The following is a 25,957-nucleotide window of genomic DNA, read 5'->3' on the forward strand; positions in this document are numbered from 1 at the left end:
AGTCGGTCAGTCGTGTCCGATTCTTTGCCACCCTGTGGACTGTAGCCCGCCAGGCTCTTCTGTCCATGGGATTCTCCAGGCAAGAATACTGGAGTGGGTTGCCAGGGGATCTTCCTGATCCAGGGATTGAACCCACGTCTCCTGCATTGCAGGCAGATTCTTTACTATCTGAGCCACAGGGAAGCCTGAGACCTCTTTCTAATAAGATATTCACTAGGCTATGGATGGACACTTCTGTTCCTTAGGGGCACAATTTGAGAAATACTGAGAGATAATATTATGATACCTGGTTTGTAGATGAGGGAGTTGAGGGCCAAGGAGAACTCGGGTCTTTGGGTTCCGAGTACCAGCTCTTCTCAGTGGACTGATCAGAAGTCCGAGAAAAGCTGCAACCACCATTCCTGGCAACACACATACCCTGGGAGGGTGTCCTAAAACCAATACTTCTGAAAATGCGGTACATACACTTCCAGAAAGGAAGCTTCCTGGCTCGGTGAGACATGCAGGCCCTCTCGAATCATGATTACCTGATACAAAGGCATACAGATGCTGTCAATCCATTCCAGTTGCAACCGAGGCAGCTCATCCTTCCGGTTCCGATCAAAAATAGCCTGGAATGGGGGAGGAGAGCCTTGCTTTATTACACCAGAGACTTTACAGGTGCTTTGTCAAACACTTTGCTACAATGATCTGATTTTTCCAACTGAACACTTCACAAATCACAATCAACCTTTACATGTACTTTCTTTTCCTTTATCTGTGATGAGAAATAAAGTATTTTCACCTCTTTTTATGAGATTTGTAAGCAGATTTATTTGGACGTTATAGCATGCAACTCCTTGGGGCCAAAATCTGTCTTCAGATATAGGTAACTGCTAGTAAATCAAGTCATCAGGTCACTGAGAACTGGGTACAAGTCAAAGGAAGGGGGAATGTTTTATTGCCACAAAATAGTGCAGGCTTTTATTTTTATAGTGAGAGAGTATGGAATAGATTGGAAAAGATCCTTAAAAGCAATGTCATTTTAAATAGGAACTATTTGTGTTAATTTTTCAGAGTGGGGACAATTTTGTGTGTTTTTCAATAAGGTCCTGTCATTAACAAATTCCTAAATTTTTATCTGTCACTGGATGGATAATTGGAGAAGGAAATGGCAACCCACTCCAGTATTCTTGCCTGGAAAATCCCATGGTCTGAGGAAACTGGTAGGGATGGATAATGGGGGGAAGTACCCATTCTCTCCTCATTCCCAACCTTTAAACTTTATGATATTATAATGTTTAGAAAGTTTTTGAGAAAAAGAAGTGACATATTTTTGTTGGGCAGACATAAAAGGAGAGACACTCAGTTGTCACTGGACAGCTAAACTGTATTCCTTGGACAAACACTGCCCAGTGTAGTCCAGTGACAATGTCCCTCCCTTTGTTCTTTTTTATGTATATAAACTTTATTGGCAGAGGGTATATTTTCAGGTATAGATTCAACTTATCAATAAATTTTAAATATGTACACATGAAATATGTTTTGCCCAGATACAAATGAGATTGTCTTTAACTTAGATGACACCTACCCAATGGCTATTACTATAAAGCACTAAGCAGGAGTCACAACATTAGTAAATATGCTGCAGATTCCAGGTACTATATCAAATGTGTCACGGACATGATCAGCTCAGGGATAGGTAAAGGCTAATTCCTTTATTCTTAAAGAGTAAGGCCAAGGTCTAAGAAGCAACCCCGCCCTGCCTTACTGTCTTACATTAGGTTTTGTCTTTCTTCTAAATAAAATGTGGCATCCACATCATTTTGGTGTTCACAGAGGTCATGAGGGCAGACTCATGACATGTCCTTGGTCCATATATGTTGAAAAACCCTGCATCCTTCAGGCTTAGGAACAAAGGTGAGACTGGGTGGGGTCCAAATCATTTGCTGCTGAGGCTCACAAGAAGATAGAAGGGTGCTGCTGAGGAAAGGATCTCCAAATTAGGGAGAAGATCACTGCCTCCCACTGGCCTGCTCCTCCTTGACTGCCATATGAAGTGTAAATCTCAGAAAGGAGGACTAGGCTCTCCAAGAACACTGTGCAACGTGCTGGAGGAAGGGCTGGTTTCTGTCAACTGCATGGACCTTGGTTCAATGTGTCCACGATTTAAAAACATTTAAATGTTTTAAAACCATTTAAAAAACATTCTTCTGTTTTACCCTGTCTATAGTTCTCAATGTCGTCTGAAATTTTCTTATTTGTTTAATGACTTTCTGGTGCATAGGATACACTTTTTTTTTTTAATTCACTTAAAAAATATTCACAATTAGCTGTGCAACCATTACAACAGTCAATTTTAGAACATTTTTATTGCTCCAAGGGATAAAATCACATACCAATTAGCACTCTCTCTTCATTCTTCCCCAAATCCCCTAATACTGAGGCAGTTCACAAAATCACTTTCTGCCTTTACAGATTTGTCTGTTCTGCAGACAAATGTCTGTTCACATTTTATGTTCATGGAATCATATGATATGTGGTCTTTTGTGATGGGTTTCTTTAACTTAGCATAATGTTTTTAAGGTTTACTGTGTAAGCCCACATCAGCACTTCATTTTTATTGCCAGATGATATTCCCTCGTATAGATATACCATATTTTATTTATCCATTTATCAGTAGATGGACATTTGGGTTGTTTCAACCTTTTATTATGTATAATGCTACTACATTCAAGTTTTATTGTGTGGATGCATGCTTTTGTTTCTCTTGGGGTTATAATTAGAGGTAGAACTGCTTGCCACATGGTAACCCTAGTGTTTAATGTTTTGAGGAACTGCCAAACTGTTTGCAAAGCAGCTGCGTCATTTAAATTCCCACCAACAATGTACAAAGTTCCAATTTCTCCACATTCTTGCCAACTCTTGTTACTGTCTGTCTTTTTGATTATAGTCCTGTTAGTGGGTGTGAAGTGGTATCTCATTGTGGTTTTAATTTGTATTTCCCTGATGACTAATGATTTAGGACATTTTTCTTCACATGCTTATTGGCCACTTATATATATTCTTTAGAGAAATGTTTATTCAGATCCTTTACCCATTAAAAAATTGTGTTGTCTTTCTGTTGTTGAGTTGCAATAGTTTTTATATATTATATATTTTATAAAACATTTTATACATTTATATAATAGCTTACATATATTGCAATATTTTATATATATCCTAGACATTAGGCAGGCTTCCCTGGTGGCTCAGATGGTAAAGTATCTGCCTGCAATGTGGGAGACCTGGGTTTGATCCCTGGGTTGGGAAGATCCCCTGGAAAAGGAAATGGCAACCCACTCCAGTACTCTTGCCTGGAAAATTCCATGGATGGAGGAGCCTGGTAGGCTACAGTCCATGGGATCGCAAAGAGTCGGACATGACTGAGCAACTTCACTGGTTAGACATTAGGCCCATATCAAATATATACTTTATAAACATTCTGTGGGTTGTCTTTTCACTTTTTTGATAGTGTCCTTTGATACACAAAGTTTTAAATTTTGATGAAGTCCAATTTCTCTATTTTATCTTTTGTTTCTTATGCTTTTGGTATCATATCTAAAATATCATTGCTGAATCCAATCCAGAAGATTTATATCTTGTTTTTTTTCTAAGAGTTTATAGTTTTAGCTCTAACATTTAGGTCTATGATGCATTTTGAGTTTATTTTAGGGTCTGGTGAAAAAGAAGGTTCATTTTCATTTGCATGTGATATTCCATTGTCCCAGCACCAATTGATGTATAGATTATTTTTTCTTGATTGCATTATCTTGGCACCTTTGCCCAAAATCAGTGGGCCATAACTGGAAGGGGTCATTTCTGGACTAGTCACGTCTCAACAAATGTTTGATGAGTGGAAGTGTGAGATACCACTTTGTCCTATGTGTCCCTTTACAGAATTTTGCACCTTGTAATTGATTATTAGTGAAAATTTATTTCATGTCCATATTTCCTGCCAGTTGACAAGCTTCGTGAGGGCAGGGAAGATGGTGCTGCCTCATGTCTTGATGCACTGTGTTCAGCTTCATGCTTAATACCTGAAGGTGGCCAAGCACGTTCTGTTAACTGACTCACTGCTTCAGTATTAATCTGGATGAAGTTACTCTGTTGACCTTAAGGACCATGACACCTGAAAGGGCTCTTGGACAATTTTATCCCTAAATATCAAGAAATAATGGACACAGAAGGTGTCAGATCCGGGTGTGCGCATTTCTAGACATTTCTGGAAAAGCACTAATGTGGGATACTCCTGCTACAGCAGCCAGGCCTCTCCCGAGGAGACGGTCATCAGTCCCCCTATGGGGGGACAGTAGCATGTACAGCTATGTTTCCACCACAGAATTGACTTCATTTATGTCTCCAGAAAAACCCTTACCTGACTCTACAAAAGTTCCTTAGTGCTGTGCCACTCCGCCTGCCAGCCTGTCAACGCTGGCAATTAACTCATATTTTTTCCACTTAATTAAATGACCTGTGGTATTGCTGCAGCGTAAGGCCTTCAAAGGAGGCCTTGGAAACAGTTTTTTAAAAGAGGAGAAAAACTTTTACTTGAAAACAGATATGCTAATAACTGGCAGAAATTTGGGTTGTACTACGTTTTACACATTAACTATGTATCCCAATTTAGCATTTTTATTCTATAACCAAATTTGACGACACCACCAAAAAAGAATAAAGGAATGTTTTGAAAACAGTATAAAAAGATACTGTTTTCTTTTGGAGATTAAAATAATTGATGGGTGTGTTAACCTATGTAGTCTCCTGATCTATTATGGGTCAACAACAAATAAAGAATAGTCAAAATTAGTAAGTCTGAGTTCTGACTTCAAACAGGTGAAACTCTTCAAGCTAGGAGCTCTTCTGCCACTTTTCCTTGTTTTTAAATGTCAGTAAAGAAAAATATTTTAAAACTTGAAGATCTTATAAATAACTCCAAATATTCAAAACCTAGTTGATCTGAATCTTCATAAACAGACACTCTTGATAACTGACAGATTCCTTGAGCTGCATTGCATCTTCTGTGCTCTGGCAGACTTCAGTATACTCTGGACATTTCTTGGATCATTGGGTGATGTTTTGAGCTACTCTTTCATTAAGAATAAAGAGACTGCCCCCTCCTTGAGGCTGGCTACTGGGGCATTTATTTCTTTGTCTCCTGATGGGTTAAAAACAGAATCATCCTTAGCAAATAGTAACTGAATGGCTGAATCCAATAAAAACAGCATTTCAATCAGCAGAGCCTACTTTCCCAGGTGCAACTTTTCATTTTGCAAAAAAAGAAACAGAGACTTGAAGTGATTTGCTTTCAGAATTTGGAAAAGTTCAAAATTGGAAAGTAAAATCCAAAATATCTGTTATTTACTGCACCTGCCTGTTCTAGCCCCTCAAGGCTGGACAGCTTGCCTTTAGGCTTTTTTTTCCCCCTGTATTTCTGTTTCAACGTAGCCACTGACGGCATATGGAGCACTAGCCCCGGGCTTTGAGTTATTCAAGTAGTCCTCGCTTGTGCCTGCTCTGTAGTCCTCCCTTGTGCCTGCTTCTCCCAGGGTGGGAACACAGGACATGCTTGTTAAGTAATCAGCCCTCTTAATCAGAAACCTGGGAATAACAGTGTTTAGCATCTAAGTTTAATTAAAGTTTGAAACTTTCAAGAGTGCATCCTTAAATTCATTCTCAGCCTTTCAAGGTTCAATCTGAAGTTATTTTGAAATGTCATTCGAAAGGGTAAATACATCATAAGAAAAGGATGATCTTACTGAAGGGGTGAGTTTCAGTTCTGCTCTCTCCCGATCGCCTTGTTCAAAGAACTCGCTGGTTACAAGTTCAGCCACCTGAAACACAAAAATATTTTAATTAATGGGCATATGTAATTCATCATGAGATGTAGAAGTTATTTCTGGCTTATGTCTATGGCAGTTACCTTCAAGACAGACTACCATTTGAAAAGCTTATGAGGAAGTTCATTAACCTTTTGTGTTTGAAAGTATGACAGAATTTAATCAATCAACCTGATTTCCTTTTAATCAAATCTTGTGCATTGTATTTTTTTTTTCTTGAAATAGAGTTGAAGTACAGTTGCAATCCTTCAGTTCAGCCAGTTCAGTTCAGTCGCTCAGTCGTGTCCGACTCCTTGAGACCCCATGAATCACAGCACGCCAGGCCTTCCTGTCCATGCCAATAGACAATCTCAGAGTAGAGCTTACATATTCAGATGAGGCACGGATATGCAACCTTCAAGGGAGGGAATGTTCTTATCCAGAAAAATGAAGCAAATAATAACCTACTAGTAATTGACATTATAACAGATTATCAGCCAACTTTTGGTTGTTTCTGTGCAGATTTTTTACTTTGTTGCGCACATATTTTAGCCTGGCTACATTCCGCCGTCATAGAAACTTCGTAACCATGTCCCCCTACCAGCATTTGCGTGCACTCTGGAAGGGTTAACCCCGGGGCCCACCCTTTGCTTCCTACTGTAGCAATCAGTCAAGACGCAGGACTAATGCCAGGTCCATTGTTTGTACCAGACTTTATGGTATTTTTTTTGAAAATAATTCTTTATTTCGGCCGCACTGGGTCCTGGCTGCGGCTTGTGGGCTGCTAGCTGTGGTGAGCAGGGGCTCCTCTTCATTGCAGTGCGTGGACGTCTCACTGCAGCAACTTCCCTTGTGGAGCGCAGGCTCTGGGTGAAAGGTCTTCAGTAGCTGCGCAGCAGCATGTGGAATCTTCCCGGACCAGGGATCAAACCCATGCCACCTGCATTGGCAAGTAGAGTCTTATCCACTGTACCACCAGCAAAGTCCTATAGTATGTTATGATATGACTTGAACAATGTGATTGGGTTTTAGGCTGTCTCCATCCACATAGTAAATAACTTTATTTAGGGTGGGTTCTAGTTGTTAACAGCACAATGTGATGGCTGTTCTACTGTAGACCACACGGATATTCCAAAGTAAGGACATACATTTTTCTACTTTTCATCCATTAGCATGGATGTTCAGAAGCTACTGATCACGGTCAGGCTTACAGAGATTTTTTTTTCCCCCAAGTCCTGTGCTTCTATCAATAGGTTTATGGGAAGAAAACTGATATAACTGATAAGCGCTGACCGGATATTTTCAACAACACCGTGGTGAACATCTGGGAAATCTCTGAGATGAACTAGCTGGATTTACAAAATATTGAAAGAACAGAAAACAAATTCCAGACAACTTGATGGCAAGAAGATCTGATTTCCAGGCTAATTCCAGGCTCTTATAAAGATGAGGTTCTCAGGTTTGGCAAAGGTTGCTGCTGCTGCTGCTGCTAAGTCGCTTCAGTCGTGTCCGACTCTGTGCGACCCCATAGATGGAAGCCCACCAGGCTCCCCGTCCCTGGGATTCTCCAGGCAAGAACACTGGAGTGGGTTGCCATTTCCTTCTCCATGGCAAAGATTAGAGTGGCTTAATTTTGGTCAAGTGCAGAGAATCAAGATAATTTACCTAAATATATCTCTCAAGAGATTTTGTCAACCATAAATGGTAGCCATTGATAAAACAAAAAGAATATGTAACACGTACACACATCTGAGAGTGGCAAGTATAAAGTCATTTATTAACAAATAAAATGGCCAGCGCAGATTTTAAACATTTAAGAGACACAGATGTATAGATCAGTCTTTGGGACTCTGTGGGAGAGGGTGAGGGTGGGATGATTTGGGAGAATGTCATTGAAACACGTATGTTGTCATATGTGAAATGAATCACTAGTTCAGGGTCAATGCATGTTATAGGATGCTCGGGGCGGGCATGCGGGGATGACCCAGAGGGAGGATAAAGGGAGGAGGGAGGTGGGAGGGGGGTTCAGGAGGGGGAACTTATGTAAACCCGGGGCGAATTCATGTCAATATATGGCAAAACCAACCAATATAATATTGTAAAATAATTTGCCTCCAATAAAAAATAAATTAATTACAAAAAAAAAATTCAATAGCATAAAACTAGGTGGAACTGACTTAATTTTCCTAGATTCTGGTTCACTTCTCTCCAGTCTCTGCCACTGCCTTTGACATTAGCACTCCAAGCCTCTCCTGTTGCTCTCTGGCCTTCCTTTAGAGAAGAAATGGCCCTCTAAGGACCTGGCCTCACTATTTAGTTTCCAGAACTCTCCCTCGAACTCCTCTGAGGTGGATCTTTTGCACTAAAGAATGTACGTGTGTATAGCAGGTCACCCTGAGGTGGAGTCCTGAAGAGGTCAGCAGTCCCTGGAAAGCAAAGAAATTAAAACAAAATCCTTGTATTGAGCTTTGCAAAGTGGTCTTGGGTATTTCCCCTGAGCTTCTTTCACAGCTCAACTTGTACCACTCTTCCATTTGTACTTAAAAACCCAAGCAGGCCTATTAAGTGGCTCCTGATTGAATTTTTTATTAAAGAAGGAAATTGAGATGCTAATCAGGCCTTGGGGGATGACTGGGGAAACCCACATGCTTAGAGTCCTGTGTGCAAGGAAGGCAAAGTGAAAGAAACTCCAGTGAAAAAACATTTTCATAGGGAATTAAAAAAAAAAATCAGCATCCAGGAAATTGGAAATATATTTCTATTTTTAAAAGAAGTTTCTATTGTTTTTGACCAACTGTTTCCTAACATCCTACTAGAAGTTGAGTAAGTTTCAATTTGGAGACAAAAATGAGATCTTTAGTTTAGAGTTGTGACAAGATTTCTGATGGAAATATTTAGAAAAACAGAGTTTTATATTTTATTTCCCTGACCTCATGAGTTTCTGCATCAGTGAGCAGACGTTCAAATCTTGAAAATAAAATAATATTTATATCAGGGACCAAGAAGACCACCTACAAGTGGCCATTGGGCCTCTTCATTCTATAATCTCAATGCAGTAACTTTTTTCCTTTCAAGTACTTTGTCACTTTCTGACTCCCAGGTGGGTTGTTGCTCCTTTACCAGTGACATGCATTTCACTGGGGTCCTGATGGCCTGGCACAGCATCCCTCATCCACCCCCTTTCTAATCTTCTCTATTATCCTCAGTCCTCCTAATTTTTTCTACTCTTCACCACCTTCCACCCCTATCATAGAGGCCACTCCGCATAGTACCTGGAAAAGCCACCTACATCTTCTCTGTAGTATAGTCCCAAACTTTAAGGGAGGCCATCCCACATGAGGGGGGGAAAGGTGGGCATAGATGAAGAAATAAGCTACGCGACCAACAAATTCTCCACCACAACCTGCTTTTTAACTTCAAGCATGTGTGCATGCTTAGTTGCTCAGTTGTTTCTGACTCTTTGCAACCCCATGGACTGTAGCCCACCGGGCTCCTCCGTTCATGGGATTCTCCAGGCAAGAATACTGGAGTGGGTAGCCGTTCTCTTCTCCAGGGGCTCTTCCTGACCCGGGGATTGAATCCAGGCCTCCAGCATTGTCAGTTCAGTTCAATCTCTCAGTCATGTCCGACTCTTTGTGACTCCATGGGCTGCCGCAATCATCACCAACTCCCGGAGCTTACTCAAACTCATGTCCATTGAGTTGGTGATGCCATCCAACCAGCTCATCCTCTGTCGCCCCCTTCTCCTCCTGCCCTCAATCTTTCCCACCATCAGGGTCTTTTCCAATGAGTCAGTTCTTCACATCAGGTGGCCAAAGTGTTGGAGTTTCAGCTTCAACATCAGTCTTTCCAATGAATATTCAGGACTGATTTCCTTTAGGATGGACTGGTTGGATCTCCTTGCAGTCCAAGGGACTCTCAAGAGTCTTCTCCAACACCACAGTTCAAAAGCATCAATTCTTTAGTGCTCAGCTTTCTTTATAGTTCAACTCTCACATCCATACATGACTACTGGAAAAACCATAGCTTTGACGAGACGGACCTTTATTGGCATTGTTGGCGGATTCTTAACTGTCTGAACCACTTCAATCATGTCATGCTAAAGTGAAAACCAAGACTCAATTGGAAGAGAGTCTATTTACTGGAGGAGAATCTGTAGGAAAACAGCACCACCTGCACCAAGCTGTGATGTGAGCAAGATAAAAACTTTCATTTGTGTTCAACAACTGAATTTGAGAATGTATTTGCTACGGCAGTCAAGCCTTGCTTAGCCTTGACTAACACAAAAATTGGTATGGAAGTGAGGTACTGCTATTCAACAGAAAGGAAGGAAGGAAAAGAAAGGAAAAAACCCTAAAATATGTGGCTTGAGAGTCAGGTATAAAAAAGTGAGGAAATAAATGGTTGTTAGAAGCTATAGGGATGATGATCCATCTTGCACGGTGGCAAAATAGTTTGCATAGTTCTCATGGAAATAAAGCAAATACTGTATCTAACGAACTTGCAACCTTAGGGGAAGAGATTGAAAAAAGAAAGTTAATAGCACGTCATGGCTGCTATTGACTGTTTTGCTCAGTATCATAAGAAGTGAGCTCAGAAAAGGGTTGGCAGGTGTATAACCCGAAATGAAAGGGAACAGAGAAAGTCATAAATTCTGGGTCTTATAGGGATAGAATATGAAACTGCTTCTTAACCCCAAACTGTGAAAGTAAAAATCGAAATACATTTTGAATGACAAAGACCTCGACTTACTTAGCCTCACAACAAGAATGAAATAGAAGGTGTGGTCAGTGACACACAGTTAAAAACTCTGAATGAATTAGGGGACACACCCAACATCCTTTCAGTTAGACAAAATGGCTCAGAGAAATAATTTGACTACATGGTTTTCTCACTGGTGCCAAATACGGGGCACCAAATACTGGGGATTAACAGTCAAGAGAGAAATAAAGATGTACGTGCTATATTTCCTTGTCCCTGAATGTGAGGAAGCAAAGAAATACAGGCGATCTAAGAAGTTTGTATAGTATCTAACTGTGGAGATGATTATTAGCAAACGGAAATGACTGGGATCAAAGCCCTAAGAAGGTGACTAAATGTTTAAGAGGCTGTTGGTGCTAAAACCCCCTCACAAGCCTGTGACTATCTAAAACTTAAACCTTGGGCACTCGACCTTCTTTCGAGGGGAAGCAGGCTGAGAGAGTTTGGCCTTTGAATCGCACCAAGGAGGATGGTGGAAAAGGAATGATTTCCCAGGATGGATCTAAAAACCAGAGAAAATATCAGATTGGGGAGCGTCTCCCTGAGATTGAGGGGCCCTCGCAGAGGATGCCCCATGGAGCCGGGAGTGTCGTCTGAGTGTTTTGCGGCATGGTGTGTGCTCTGTGCTGCATTTTGGGGGTGTGTGGGCCTCTGGTTTACATCCAGACGTGCTGCAGGGATGTGCACGTGTCACCCAGAGATCCTGGACTTTGAGCTTAATCCCTCAACCCATGGGCTGTTTGGGTCACCTCCCTTGGAGGGGAGGATGAGTATACTTTGCTCGCAGGAAGGAGAGTGAACCACATTTTTGGTGATTAGAAGGGCAAACTGTGGGAGCTATGTTTTCACCAACTATTCCTGACTTTCTACTTTCTGGGCACTGGGAAGGATGGCATTTCCTGTCTGGACGGGGTCTTGTGACAAGTTCTGGCCAATGAATTGCTGGGTGAATGACATCTAACTTCCAGTGAAAAACTCACCTGGGCCTCTGCTGGAATAATCCAGACAGTGGCTGCTCCTTCAGCCCCAGTCCAGCGTGAGGACAAAGAGGCACCAGCCAACCCCGGAGGCATGTGCCTCCAGGTGATTTGATGGTTTTAGCCACTGAGATCTGTAAGATCGGACCCTGGTGGTCTTCTTGGCTTCCCCTTCCCGGTGGCCATCTTGGCTCCTTCTTCCCCTCTTCATCTCCCGCCGGAGGTAAAAAGTCCCGCCAAATTGCTGAGGAATCTCTGACGTAATAACCCTCTGCCGAGATCTACCCTCCTTCCTGACCTCCAGAGCGACCAACCCAGTCTCGCCACCTTGACTAGCTGACCATTCACAATCTCGCGTTCCCGAGCTTTGCCTTATTTAGGCCTGTCCAGGTTATATGATGTCACTTCCTGCCCCAAAGACATAAAAACCTCACTCTGCCTTTGCTGGGGGCAGAACTCCTCGTGGCCATTCTTGCGGTCAGTGGGTTCTGCCCAGGAGCGCACTGCCAATAAAGCCTGTTACTTTCCCTTGGTGTCTGGGTTATTTCCTTACAGCTTGAGATGCCCATTTTCGCGACCTTACAAGATCTTGAGCTTAGTGGTAACACAGCCCATTCTGCCAACACACTTGCATTATTTAAAAAGACTAACGGGTGCCTCCTATGTAAGAAAGCATAAAACGCTGTTAAGAAGGAAAGACTCTGGAACTTAATCTGCTAGGACTTGAATTCCTCGCTATGCAACTTACACTTGCATGACCTCAGACTATGTTTCCTTTCTAAGCCTCATTTTTCCCATTGGTGAAATAGGAATAATCACTGTATTAGTTTCCTAGGACTGCCAGAAACTACCGCAGACATGGTGGTTTAAAGCAACAGAAATGACGTCTCTCATAGTTCTGGAGGGCAGGAGTTCAATGTCAGTTCACTGGGCAGGAATTAAGGTGTTGGCAGGGCCATGGTCCCCCGGAGTCTCGAGGAGATGATCTGTCCTTCGCCTCTTCTAGTGCCTGGTGGCTGCCAGCATCCTCCTTCCTGGGGCCACGTCACTCCAGTCTCCGCCTTGTCTGTGCGCTGCTTTCTGCTCTTCTGAATGTGCCATCCCCATGCCTTTCTCTTCTAAGGACACTTGTGATGAATTGAGGGCCTTCTTGGATAATCCAGATGATGATAATGATGGTCCTTAACATAATCACATCTGCAAAGACCCTTTTTCTTTCTAAGGTAACACTTACAGGTTCCAGGGATTACGACCTGGTGCCCTTGGGTTGCCATTATCAGCCCCTACAGTAGCAATACCCACCTCAAAGGATTTGATGATATAATACTTACAAAGCAGACATTTAACAGTTATTCAGTCAATAAATATTAGTTTTTATTGTTATGTGAATGTATCTTATTTTCCCTCAAATGTCAAGTATTCAGATAACAAGTTACTGCTTTAGACCCCACAGCCCACCCAGGAGGTACCTCATAAAACGGAAAGAGCTATTAAATTAATCAAATCTTAAGTTGGATAGTTATGAGATTAAAAACTATTCTTGCTCTAGAACTAACACTTTTGATCAGTGAAACCAGTAAATGCATTAAATTTTTGGTACAAATTAAATTAGATACCTCATATTTTGGCCAAAGAGCCCTCTGATTTCTAAATAGGCTTTCAAAAAAAAAAATCAAATTTCCTTTTTACCTCCTTGTTTTTTTCTATTTAACCAGATGTGAAAAATTGAACCTTGTACTAAAACATGGTTACCTATTCAAAAACACTACGTTTGAAACTCCTGCCTTAAGAAATGGCCAAAGTGTTATTTGGATTTAGTGTGTTAAAAGAAAAAAATCTTACAGAGTCAGAAATATTAGTTCTCAGTGGAAGCATGATAAAGAAAGGCTGGGCAATAAACTATGTCGCCCCTCAGCCTCCTGCTATTTTTTACACCGCGTTAATACTGATGCAAATTGACTCGGGTTTCAGTGCCTGGCAGACAGGGCTCTGGGAATACTGTCCCCCCCAGTCCCCCCTCGGTTGAGCCCTGCCATTAATCACCACTCGCCTGTCTCGAGATCTCCCACGGTTTGGTCACGGCTCCAAGGTCACAGGCTGTCATTAACATTGATCTGAAAAACAGAACCAAACAAAACAGCCTGAATAATCTTTTGTTGCATTCCTAAACAAACCCATCCTAGATACATAAATAAATAAAATGGGACCGAGGCCAGCTCACGTCTTCTTTACCTCCACAAGGGAAGCACTGTTTATAGTCTCATGTTTAGCATCTCCATCGTACAGCCACACTGCTTCGGAGGACAAAGCTCGCACTCCTTCTCGGTGGCCCTTTTGTTTTGTCTGAGGTAGATCAAGGAAAGCCAAGCCCTGCTTTCTCCATACCTGAACCAAGCAAGTTCTGCTGAAAATAATTTGTAATGGACGATGCTTTTTATTTTTAACACTCAGCAAGGGAATCAGTATATAATACTATCCCCATAGCTGATTAACCTATTTACCAAAGTATCACTGATGGATGAGGATGGAAGAAAACCCACACCAAAAAGGCAAATAGCCTGCCCTGTTAGGGGCTCCGGCATTTTTATCGGCTCCACGGAGCTAAGATTTACGAGGGAGAGACACACGGTTTCACTCCAGTTTACTACCTGGCTACAACCCTGTTTTACAAGCGTTACGAAGAAGAAACATATTCAGCCACAGCTTTTATTAATTTGAGCACATAAGAAAATACAGGCAAGATCCGGATCAGATTTTTGAGGGGTAGACTTCTATTGGTTTATCTAGAATCCACACTGAACCCTGCATATAAAAAACATGGGGAATGCCAATTTCAAACCTTAAAATGTACGTGAGTATATTAACATAAGTTATCATGCAAACCATGAAAAACAGTGTACAATTCAGCCCTAAACAGACTACCTTTAAGGAAGAATAAAGAATCGGCAGACAAGGATCTGCAAGAAACCAAGACAAGGGTTCAAAGGAGAGAGAAATAGACACCTTCACCTGGAAAATTCTAGAGAGTGAGGCTATGACAACATAAGATGCAGCTCTGGCGCTCCTAACTGGGTGTGGTGGGAAGGGAAAAAATCAGGCACACTCTTTGTCCCAAATCTCTCTTTGTATTAAAGCTAGCTGCATGTGATGAGAAGTAGTGAAGGATCTGAGCCGGGGAACCACATCTTGGCTCACTCCTTTTGGAAGAAAGGGGTGTGTTGTTAAAGGTCAGAGGGCTGTCCTGGTGTCAGGTGTTAACATTTCATACCCTGCTGGGTCTGAACGCCTTAGAAACATGTCTGCTTCCCAGATGGCAAAGCATGCCTGGGCGGTGGTGAGAGGTTTGTGTCACTTCCCCAGGAAACTACTCCAGGGAGCAAGGCAGGCCGACAGATAACAATAGGTCTTTCAAAGTGCACTCAGGCAGCACCAGTTAGGAGCAGCCCTCTCGGAGTCAGGCAGCATCTAACTCCAAACACTCCCAAGCTAAGACCTGTGCATCAGCCTATTCTTCATCTTTGGTCTTCTGTGACAAGCGCTTCTGCAGTCCTCGCCATGTGCCTGCCTCTCTACTAAGCACTGTACCAACTACCTACTAACTCATCACTAACTAAATGACTCCTCATCACAGGGTGCTATTATTTCTAGTGTCCAGAGAGGTCAATGGAAGCGTGGAGGGATTAAGTAACTTTCCCAAAGGAAGGAAAGGATTCAGGATCCCGTGCTTATCACAAAGCTGCCAACCCCTCTTGTTCCACTCCAGTGCTTTTCATTCTGCTGGGACCAGAGAGGGACAAAACTGTAGGTAATGCATTGGACTTTGTAGTCTCTCTTCCAGACAGGAAATAAAATCTCTGTGAGCTTGCCTACTTATACCATAGATGATCATTACTTAAGTCTCATCTACTCAATAATTTGAAGCTTACTTCTCAAATTCAAGTCAACATTAATCAGTCAATCAACAAATTTATTGAGTATCTGCAAGGTGCTCCGATGATGAGAATTCTAATAGCTACCATTTATTGAATGGGACTTCCCCAGTTGTTCAGTGGTAAAGACTCCATCTGCAATGCAGGAGCTGCAGGAGACCCAGGTTCAATCCCTGGGTCAGGAAGACCCCCTGGAGGAGGGCATGGTAACCACTCCAGTATTCTTGCCTGGAAGATCCCATGGACAAAGGAGCCTGGTGGGTTTCAGTCCATAAGGTTGCAAAGAGTTGGACACAACTGAGCGACTTAGCACACACGCATTGAACAGGCATTAGAAAATGATTCATGTCATCTCTATATGAGGTAGGGATACCATTATTATCTCCATTTTACAGAGCAGAGAATGTTTTGCCTTCCTGGATGGGGAGGGGTGGGGGGAGGTGGTTAGGTACCTTGCCTGAGGTTACATCACTAGGCGGTATCAAAACTAGGGCTGGGATCCAAACAGTCTGACAGAACATCTCTACTTTCAGTGAATACAGTGGAGCCAGAAAGTCTGTATGGAGAAAGGAGATGGAATAAAGGCTGGGAAGGAGGATGGTAGATGTCTAAAACCTTTATCCAGTTGGTGTAGGGAGTCAATTAAGGTTGGGGGATCAATTAAGGAGGGACCTGGCCAAAGCTTCAAGGAGAGGACTTTAATACCTCTTATTAATTAAGAGGTCACTGCCTTTGTGGACATGAGTTTGAATGAACTCTGGGAGTTGGTGATGGACAGGGAGGCCTGGCGTGCTGTGATTCATGGGGTCGCAGAGAGTCGGACACGACTGAGCGACTGAACTGAATAGATGTGGGAATAGTTTAAAGAAGGAGAGAGTGGAAGCAGGGAGACTGGTAGGAAAGCATAACTAAAAAGGGCATAAAACCAAGAAAGGAGGGGATGGACAGGCAAGGATAAGCATGAGCACTTACAAGGGAAGATGCAAGGAGGTGAATGGGCAGTTTTATCTTATTTTTTAGAGTCTCTCTGTACTTAAAAGGCCATCTCTGGAATAAGAGAGGAGGGAGGGAGCTTGCAGCAACTGTCTGTGTCTTGACGTCTGCATAACTCTCGTCTGATTTACAGTTAGATGGTGCAATCTGCTTAGTGCAACTGCAGGAATGAAGGTCAGGAATGTCCGCCATGGGGTCAGCAGAGGTCATGTGACCCTAGAGTGTCTGAGACTCCCAGGGGCTCACTGCTACCATGACTCTCCTCTAGTTGCCAAAATTACTTCAATAATTATCTTGAGATAATTATAACTTTCTTGATTTGTTCTCTAGTTTTAAAAGCATTGGCAACTAAAAAGAGACATATTTCTGGGGGGATAAATTGGGAGACTGGGCTTGACAGATACACAATACTATATATAAAATGGATAATTAATATGGACCTACTGTACACCATAGGGAACCCTACTCAATACTCTGTAATGACCTATATGGGAAAGGAATCTAAAAAAAGAGTGCGTATATGTATATATATATATATATATATATATATATATATATATATAACTGATTCACTTTGCTGTTACACCTGAAACTAACACAACATTGTAAATAGCAGCAACATTGTAAATACAGTAAATTAAAAAATGACTATACTTCAGTAATTTTTTAAAAAAGGAATACATTTTAATTTAAAAGATATTTTCAATTCAGTAAAAGATTACATGTATGAACTGCATTTTATGCTTACCAAACAAAAAGACGACACCTTGCAGTCAACAATCTGTCTCACATCTTTAAATTTTACATACAAATACAGATCCCAAATGGCCAACATAAAATGACAGCACGGAAGTAGTTCAAGTTCTGTTTCTTTAGCTTTACCATCACCACGCTACCACTGTTTATTCTGAATATACTGTTTAAAAGCATAAAGGTGACGTTCCCAAAGATTGGAGAATTGCATGCGGAGTGAGGCCAAAAGGTTCTGACCTGTTAGGAACTTACTATTGAAAGTGCATCCCAAGTCCACCCATGTCAGGGCTGACAGGAAAACTGGGTGTTTTGGGAATTAACTTACACGGGTACAGTCCACACACAATGAAAGGGTGAGTAATACTGTGTTAATCTGAAGCTTTCAGAGCAATTATTTTGATACTCAACAGTAACCTCAACAATTGTTTAGAATTTATACCCAGAAAAGAATTTTCTCTGGGATGAGTGTCTCATCGTTGACATTGTTTAGATTGCAGTCACATGGTGATGATAAAAAGCAGGCTAACTTTTAGTTGGTTTTATTACTATTTTAAAATTCTCTGGGATGGTGTTTCCCAGACCAGCCCCTCCTTCACATGCACATGGTCAGAGTCCAGCTGTGAAATGGGGTGGGGGGTGCGGAGCTGGAGGGAAAGGAGAGTTCCTGGAGACTTCATCTCTGCTTTATGTACTTTGCCTCCAAATAAGATTTTTCTTACATATAGGGTTCCCTGCAGAAAAGTTTGAAAACCTCTGTGGGAAAACACTCATGTGGAAACACACAATAAGCACTGGCATTTTAGGAGCTGTGCTCTGGAGAGAGGCCAGACCCCAGTGGTTCTGGTAGGACAATTTGTGAGGATGCTAAGGAACAAGAGAAGAATTCCTTGAGGAGCGATTACATTTAGGGGGTAGTAGACTCTGATGCTGGGAGGGGTTGGGGGCGGGAGGAGAAGGGGACGACAGAGAATGAGATGGCTGGATGGCATCACCGACTCGATGGACATGAGTTTGAGTGAACTCCGGGAGTTGGTGATGGACAGGGAGGCCTGGCGTGCTGTGATTCATGGGGTCACAAAGAGTCGGACACGACTGAGTGACTGAACTGAACTGAGGGAGGGGGAGGGCTTCCCTGTGGTTCGAACAGTAAAGAATGTGCCTGCAATGCAGGAGATCAGGAAGATCCCCTGGAGAAGGAAATGGCAACCCACTCCAGTACTCTTGCCTGGGAAATCCCATGGACAGAGAAGCCTGGAGGGCTACAGTCCACAGGGTCACAGAGTCAGGCACACTGAGTGACTAACACACACACACACACACACACACACACACGGAGAAGGAAGGGTTAGAGAAAGACAAATAGGAGAAAGAAGAGTCAGAAGATAGCAGAAAATTCAGAAGAGCATGGGCTTTGCAGAAGCCAAGGCAGGAGAGAATTTTAAGAAAGGAAAGGCCAACACAATTCAGACTGTGAAGAGATCTAGGAAGCTGAAGAGAACAAAGGTCGTAGGATATGATCCCTGGAAGGTGACTGGGACTTTCAAAAAGTACAGAAATCACATGTTAGCAACTAAATTCCTCAGTTGAGGAATTTACTCTAAATACTAGATACACTTTGGAATGCTATGCAGCAATCAAAGATGATGCTGGTATGGACACGGAAAGAATTCCAAGGCATACAGTTGAGTGAACAAGCTAGTTCAGATTGATATGTAAATATATAATTTATGTTAAACAAACAGATGGACACCACAGAGTATGTTTCCCATGGGTACACATGTATGGAAATGCTCTGCAGTCATCTGAAAATAAACAAGGGATTAAAAACAGAGCAAAGCTGTGCACAGCATGGGAACTGGGAGTAATACCCCAGGAACTGGGGCCTTATCTATAATGTTCTGATTTGTAACAGAGAAACGTATTCCTATCATTGCTTGTGGAATTAAGTGATCTAAAAAGAAAAAACTGCCTTGTACGAAGTTAGAGGAGCGTGGCTGAGCTGTAGCGTTGAAGGAGAGGAGAAAACTATGGTTGGACCTTAAGAAGAAGGCAGACTTTAGGGATGACTTTTTTTTTAACTGAGGAGATGGAAGCATGTTTCTTAGCCTAGAAAGGTCATGTTGGGGGGAAAAAATAAAAGCGAGATTTTGAAAATGCCAAAAGGAGTAAAATTGACACAGCAAGGTCAGAAGTCAGGGGTGGAGAGTGGGGGAGGAGGGCCCGGAATAGGAACCTAGAATAGGAAGCTGAGATGGAGGTGTTGACAAGAGGAGCCCCCCGATACCACCTCGGGAAGGGCAACGAGAATGTCATCTTAACGACAGCAGAGAGAAGTATGAGTGCAGAGGAGGGGGAGTAGAGGGCCCTCTGGTGAGACAGGGAGCAGGGGGTCAGCTGTGGAGGCACGGGGCAGGCAGGCTCTGCGTTCTGGGATGGGGGCAGAGGTTGGGGGCCGGGGTAGGGTCCCTGGGGTTTTCAGTGGTTTCCCAGCTGTGGAGCAGATGCACTGAACGCAGAATCCTGGCCTCACAAGCTTTCCCAGAAATACTAAACAGCTGTGGAACAGGACTAAGGCACCAAGTCCGAGGGTGGGTGCGGATGGACGGCGGAAGGACGGGCGTGAGGGGAGGAAGAGTGCCTACCCAGCTGGAGTGGCTGCAGGGGAAAGGTGGTTGAAACGTGCCGAGGAAAAGCGAGACTTTGCTGCTGTCTTTCCTAAACTACTCAGAGGAAGTCCCGTGAAAAGTCTAGAACAGATTCCTTATTCCAAACACAAAAATCTTTTCATTGGTTTTCCATCTAAAATGCCTACTGTCTCTAAAAACAAAACAACCCCAACTTAACTCTCCACTTTCCTTTGTTCTGTGTGACTGTTTTCCAAGGTCCAAAAATCCCATCTCCAGTGCAATTTGCATGCCTGCTGAAACACGACCAGTTCAAACATCTTCTAATTTTGAAGGCAAATGTATGGAGAGGAGGCAATATAAAATAAATCAGAATATGAAAAGACATATTCTCTATCTTTTCTCTAATTATTCAACTAGTTTCTGCATGTTTTGAATGTAAGCTAAGATTTGGTACTTTAAATATCACTTGTGCGCTCTTAGCATTGTCAAAAAGGCATTGGTAAATCTTCAAATACTGAATAAACACACAAACAAGAGCTTTTCCTTACCGAAATATATCACGATGGTTTTTGATGTTCCAATCATATTCTCCTTTACTGACAAGTTCGAAGAATTCCGTTCTCCTCCTGCATGAAATCAAATGAAAATTCTCAGTCTGTGTGGTGATATAAACACATTTATGGGAAAATATAAGACCACCTCAACCAAGTAATTTAATATTTGAAATAATGAGGCTAAAGTGCTATCAAAATAAACCACTTTTTAAAAAAATGTTGAGGCTTCGACAAAAAGCCACAATCATTTCCAAATGTATTTACAACAGAAGAGATTATCGAGCCATAAAATAGAAATCAGTGTGGTCCCGCATTGGGGATTACTTGCTGTGAAGCCCTGTGACTCCTACTGAAAAAGTCAGAGAAGGGAGGCAAGGACACATAAAAAGCAGGAACAGTTCCAGAATGTTCTTTTATCACTCATGATCGTCCAAGATAATATAAACTCCCTGGTAGTAAATTCAGGACAAATATTTTTGTAGAGGTTAAAAAGTAACCATTTCATCATTTCAGGGCTTTAACACATAGGCTATGGAGGCAGAAATAACTGTGGTTAAGCCATAGCTCAGTCACTTCCTTGCTGTGCAACTTTGGAAAGTCACTTAAACCCTCTGAACTTCGATTTCCTAATCTCTATGACTCAGAGTCATTGTGAGGATTGAGTGAGATGACATGCAATGTGTTAGCATTAGTGTCGGCGCATTTTAGGTGCTGGATACACAAGCGTGTGGAAATACATGTAGAGATGTGTGGATACGGAAGAGAAAAGAAGGGAACCTTCTCAAGTTGTGAAAATAGGATGCCATTCCTATTTTCAAAACTTCTGTTTAATCTAGTTTTATGATTTTTCATTTTTATAATGAGAAAGGGAAAAGAGACATCACCATTTTGGTTCTTTAAGAATCATTTCCCAAGGTGTCACATTTTTGGCACTTCCTAATGAGAGGCTCTTTAAAGGATCCTGACACACTTCTTCCCAATGTGCACCCCACAAAATGCTAGCCTTAGGAAGTGCTGCATGTAAAGGGGGTGCTCTGGCCAAGTGGGTTTGAGAAATGCTTCCTGGGATTCTTGAAGATTCACCACCCACATTAGCCTTTTGAAGGCTCTACAAAACACTGAGATAGAAAAGCCTACTTGACTTGACCATAGAATCCCATAGCACTGATGTTTTAAAGAAGACACTTTGGAAAATACTACCGTGGCATTTATGGTGGAAATCAGAGTAGGATCTTGGACACTTAGTGCTGACTCATTGTAGTTTGGGGGACAAAGGACAAGATGCTGAGTGCTACTGGCTCCCCTGTTTCTTGTCTGGAGTCCCCATCACCAGCCGGGTCCTTACTGTTCCAGGCAGACTTCCTGGGTTCTGTCACTTACTAACCACATGACTGACTTTGGGTAGGTTAGGGTTGGTGGAAGGATTTATGTCAAACACTTAGCAGAGTGCCTGACACACAGTAGCTGTTCAGTAAGGATTAGCTACTGTTATTAAGCTCAGAAGCATTGGGTGTACTGGCCCCAGCTGGTGAGTGGCAGAGCTCAGATGCAACACAAGCTTTTGGAATAACAGTTGCCCCAAGCAGCAAAGGGCCTTCCCTGGTGGCTCAGATAGTAAAGAATCTGCCTGTAATGCAGCGCACCTGGGTTTGATCCCTTGGTTGGGAAGATCCCCTGGAGAAAGAAATGGCAACCCAGTCTAGTATTCTTGCCTGGAGAATTCCATGGACAGATGAACCTGGCAGGCTACCCCATGGGGTTGCAGAGAGTCAGACATGACTGAATGACTAACACTTTCACTTCACTTCATACACTGATGTAGAGCAAAATTGCTGGGTCATTGAATGATTCCCATGTTTAATTTGAGTTTTCTTTATAAATATAGATTGTTAGGGGCACATGTAACCTTTGAAAATGGCTGCCGTAATTCTCTGATTTATAGGTCAGAAAACTCAAGGTGAAGGAAGGTGAAGTGATTTCCCCAGGATCCCAGGGCAGTTATGAATAAATCTAGGTAGATTCCAGGCCCCCAGCTTCCCAGCTGTGGCCCGTGTGATAATCTTTATAAACTGTGTGTAGCATGAGCCTTGGGGGCAGAATAGCCTTGCCTGCTGTGAGCGTCTGGACAGAGATGTGACAGCACCACAGGCTGCTGTACCGAGCCATGGTGAGCACCAGACAGAGCTTTCCATCAACAAGGAGATGCTCCTAAGAGCTGCGCATGGCCCAGACCAGATTCGTGGTCCTTGGCTTTGCTGGCATTTCTGACCTTCTCCTTAGTGATAATCATTACAAAGCAACAATGTGAAATTCACTGTACTTTTGAGAAAGGAACTGGCCCACACAGCTGCTCCTTTTAGCATCTGTGTGTATATAGATTATACAGAGCCAAATCAGTATATAGGAAACTGTTAGGAGCACTTTTAAAAACATGGGACTGCTAAAACGAACATTTGAAAATCCACAAAGTTATAATACTCCCTGGATCCAGACGCCTCTGTCATGAGGAACTATATCATTAACTTTTCAAGCAGATCATTGGCAACCTTGGTTTTCAAGGACAATGGCAAATACCTCGGTTAGTGAAAAGCAACTTACTGGAAAAATCTCATTTATAATCAGATATGTTTTTATTAGGCTTTTATCCTGCTCTCCTGACATATGTTCCACTCAGAAAAATAGCAGTCTTTAAAAAAAGCATCATTTGAACAGAAGTGGTAAAATTACCCTCAGAAATAATTCTAAAGATTGGTTACCAGTCACCCATCACTACGTTGAAAGTCTTTCTTGTTTCTAATTTATCTGCAAGGTACCTTTTGTTTGTAAAGTGAGAAATCACCAATCCTGTGTATATTTTAATTGGGAATATTTTTTGTGATGTTATATAACTCTCTATATAAGTATGCACACATATTCTTTATCCATTTATCTAACTGTTCTGAATCTACTAAGAGTCTTTGAATGTTAGGAAGATTTTTACTGTCAAGGTGGCAATTTCAACTCCAGAATTATCAGACGGGGTGGCAGGGGACAGGGTGAAATAGGTACAGGGAAGTAGGAGTCTCTTCTCTCAGTGTTCTTACAGCTCATTTAACAGGCAAACCATACATCTGCAATTGATTCCTAAAGGCAGATTCTGGAGAGATTTCTGGACTTTGGGCATAAAAGCACCACAGAGGAATAATAAACTAGCAGGCAGGTGTTAATTCCAGTAATTATGACTAAAGGAAAAAAAAAGTTATATGTTTCACTTTGAAAGTGGATTGTGTCCCTGTGTTAGACTCGCAGTGATAGCACAAGGGCCAGCTAAGCATCGATACCTGAGTACAATTATCTGTGAAAGGCTGTGCTGTGGTTGACAGCACAGACAAAACTGGCAAATGCAAGAAATGGAAAGAGCAGAACAACTCTCAGTATTGATAATGGCAGAAAATTAAGACAATACAGGACCCTGCACATGAGTTCGGTTGATCTATAATCTCCAGGCCAAGAGGAGATTCAAGGGGTTGCTGGATGGGGCATGCCCTAGTTGTCCCTGCATTTACGTGGCCCCTAGCACTCTTTGTGGACTTCCCGGGTGGAGGAGTGGTAAAGAAACCGCCTCCCAGTGCAGGAAACACAAGAGATATGGGTTTGATCCCTGGGTTGGGAAGATCCCCTGGAGTAGGAAATGGCAGCCCACTCCAGCATTCTTGCCTGAGAAATCCCACGGACAGAGGAGCCTGGAGGACTATAGTCCACAGGGTCACAAAGAGTTGCGCATGACTGAGCGACTGAGCGTGCACGCATGTAGCACTCCCAAGGTGGGGTACTACTGTTTTTCTCACTCGCACACTGGGCTCTGAGTCCTTGAAGGTAAGACTGATATCTTCTCTCTGTGTGCATCCCCAGCAACTAGCACAGTGTCTGGCATAAAGAAGGCATCAGTAAGTGCTGCTGCTACTGCTGCTGCTAAGTCACTTCAGTCGTGTCCGACTCTGTGTGACCCCATAGACGGCAGCCCACCAGGCTCCCCCGTCCCTGGGATTCTCCAGGGATAAATCTCATGTTTTATTCAGTTGCAGTATCATATGGATGGAGACATGAGGATGAATCCTGGAGAAGGGAATGGCTACCCACTCCAGTGTTCTGGCCTGGAGAATTCCATGGACTGTATAGTCCATGGGGATGCAAAGAGTCAGACATGACTGAGCGATTTTCACTCACTCATGAGGATGAATAGATATAAAATGCTTTGATGTTCATCAGAAAATACCAAAATATTTCTTCCATTAACCTGTCACTGTGTCTGTTGTTCTACCATTAGAGTAATTTCTGTGGGTTCATTAATCAGCTCTGTTAAAATATAAGAATGTTTGGGAAGGAACAATGGGTTAAGCTCTGTAATCATTACACCTCACTATGCATTCATTCATCCTCTTCCTTTCCAATAAGGGACTAGTTGAGTGCAGGCAGCTGTGGAGGTTGAAAACATTGAACATAGTGGACCTTTAACATTTGTTGAATGATGAATGAATGAATATTCCCATCTGCATAGCAGCAGAAATATTTGTTGGGTTCTTATTGTGTTTTATAAAATAAATTATTCTAGATATTAGTCTAATGTTTTAGAATGATGGTCAAACTATAGCTCCTAACAATCTAAGCTGATTTGGTACATTTTGTTGTCATCATCAGATGCTTTCAGAAATGCTCCTTTTTGCATCCTTTTGGAAAGATAGAGACAAAGAAACCATCAGACTGGTCGTTTTCTGTAATTGTTGATGAATGTTTGCAGAACACAAAGGGAAGAGAAAAATGTTCACCTTGAAGATTAGTCTGATTAATTTAGAAGGCCAACTGGGAAAGCATTAAGCACCCAAATGGGTATATAAAATCTGAATTCTTGGATAATTCTCTATTTAAATAGTGATCTGAGGCAATGTGGCATGGAGATACAAGCACAGAAGCCTTGACGACTTTGGGCCCAGGTATCCTTATGTAGAAGATGGGGATAACAATATCTACCTTGCAGGTTTATATGACAATTCAGTACCAGAGAGTTAAAAGTTTGAAAATTCATTATGGTCAGGCGGTGGGTCAGGTGTGGGGGCTCCAGGAGTGAGCTATGAGGAAGATGTCTGCATTCACAAAGCCCCCATTCTAAAGGTGATACAAGAAGATACTGTCATCCTAGAACAGTGCAGGGCAGGAGCAGCAGGCACCTGAGATGAGGGACACAGCATTCTGTGGCCACAACCTCTTGAGGATGAGTGCTACACTGCTCCTGCTACCCCAGAGGAACACCTTCCACGACGGTATTAAAGCTAAAGAAGGACCAACCTCTATTATGTCCCAGTTTAGCTCAGCCATAGACAAGGAGCCTCTGCTTGCAGTCTCAGCCCTGTGGGTGAGTCTCCTGAGCAACACTCACCTGGAGTCTCAGCCCATCCCAACCTGCTGGTGGCATCTACAGCCAGCTGAATCGCACCTGCTTGATAGCTACTGTGTGTGGAACTGGTGCCACTGCTGCCTTTGGTGCCCAAG

The 25,957-nt window shown here is 42.4% G+C and overlaps 1 protein-coding gene across 1 annotated transcript in view; it reads right to left on the reverse strand.

Moving 5' to 3' along the window:
• PDE11A (phosphodiesterase 11A) overlaps nucleotides 1-25,957 on the reverse strand; it is a 425,341-nt gene that overhangs the window by 32,884 nt on the left and 366,500 nt on the right. The window contains exons 16-19 of the mRNA XM_055398553.2: nucleotides 20,426-20,503; nucleotides 13,626-13,689; nucleotides 5,778-5,852; nucleotides 528-611 (exon numbers count right to left, since the gene is read on the reverse strand). Of these exons, the coding sequence (XP_055254528.1) occupies nucleotides 528-611; nucleotides 5,778-5,852; nucleotides 13,626-13,689; nucleotides 20,426-20,503 (301 nt within the window). The remainder of the gene's footprint in view (nucleotides 1-527; nucleotides 612-5,777; nucleotides 5,853-13,625; nucleotides 13,690-20,425; nucleotides 20,504-25,957) is intronic.

Source organism: Moschus berezovskii, chromosome 2 (genome assembly GCF_049115385.1).
Source record: "Moschus berezovskii isolate FMDL1 chromosome 2, NW_MosBer_1.0, whole genome shotgun sequence".
Classification (NCBI taxonomy): Eukaryota; Metazoa; Chordata; class Mammalia; order Artiodactyla; family Moschidae; genus Moschus; species Moschus berezovskii.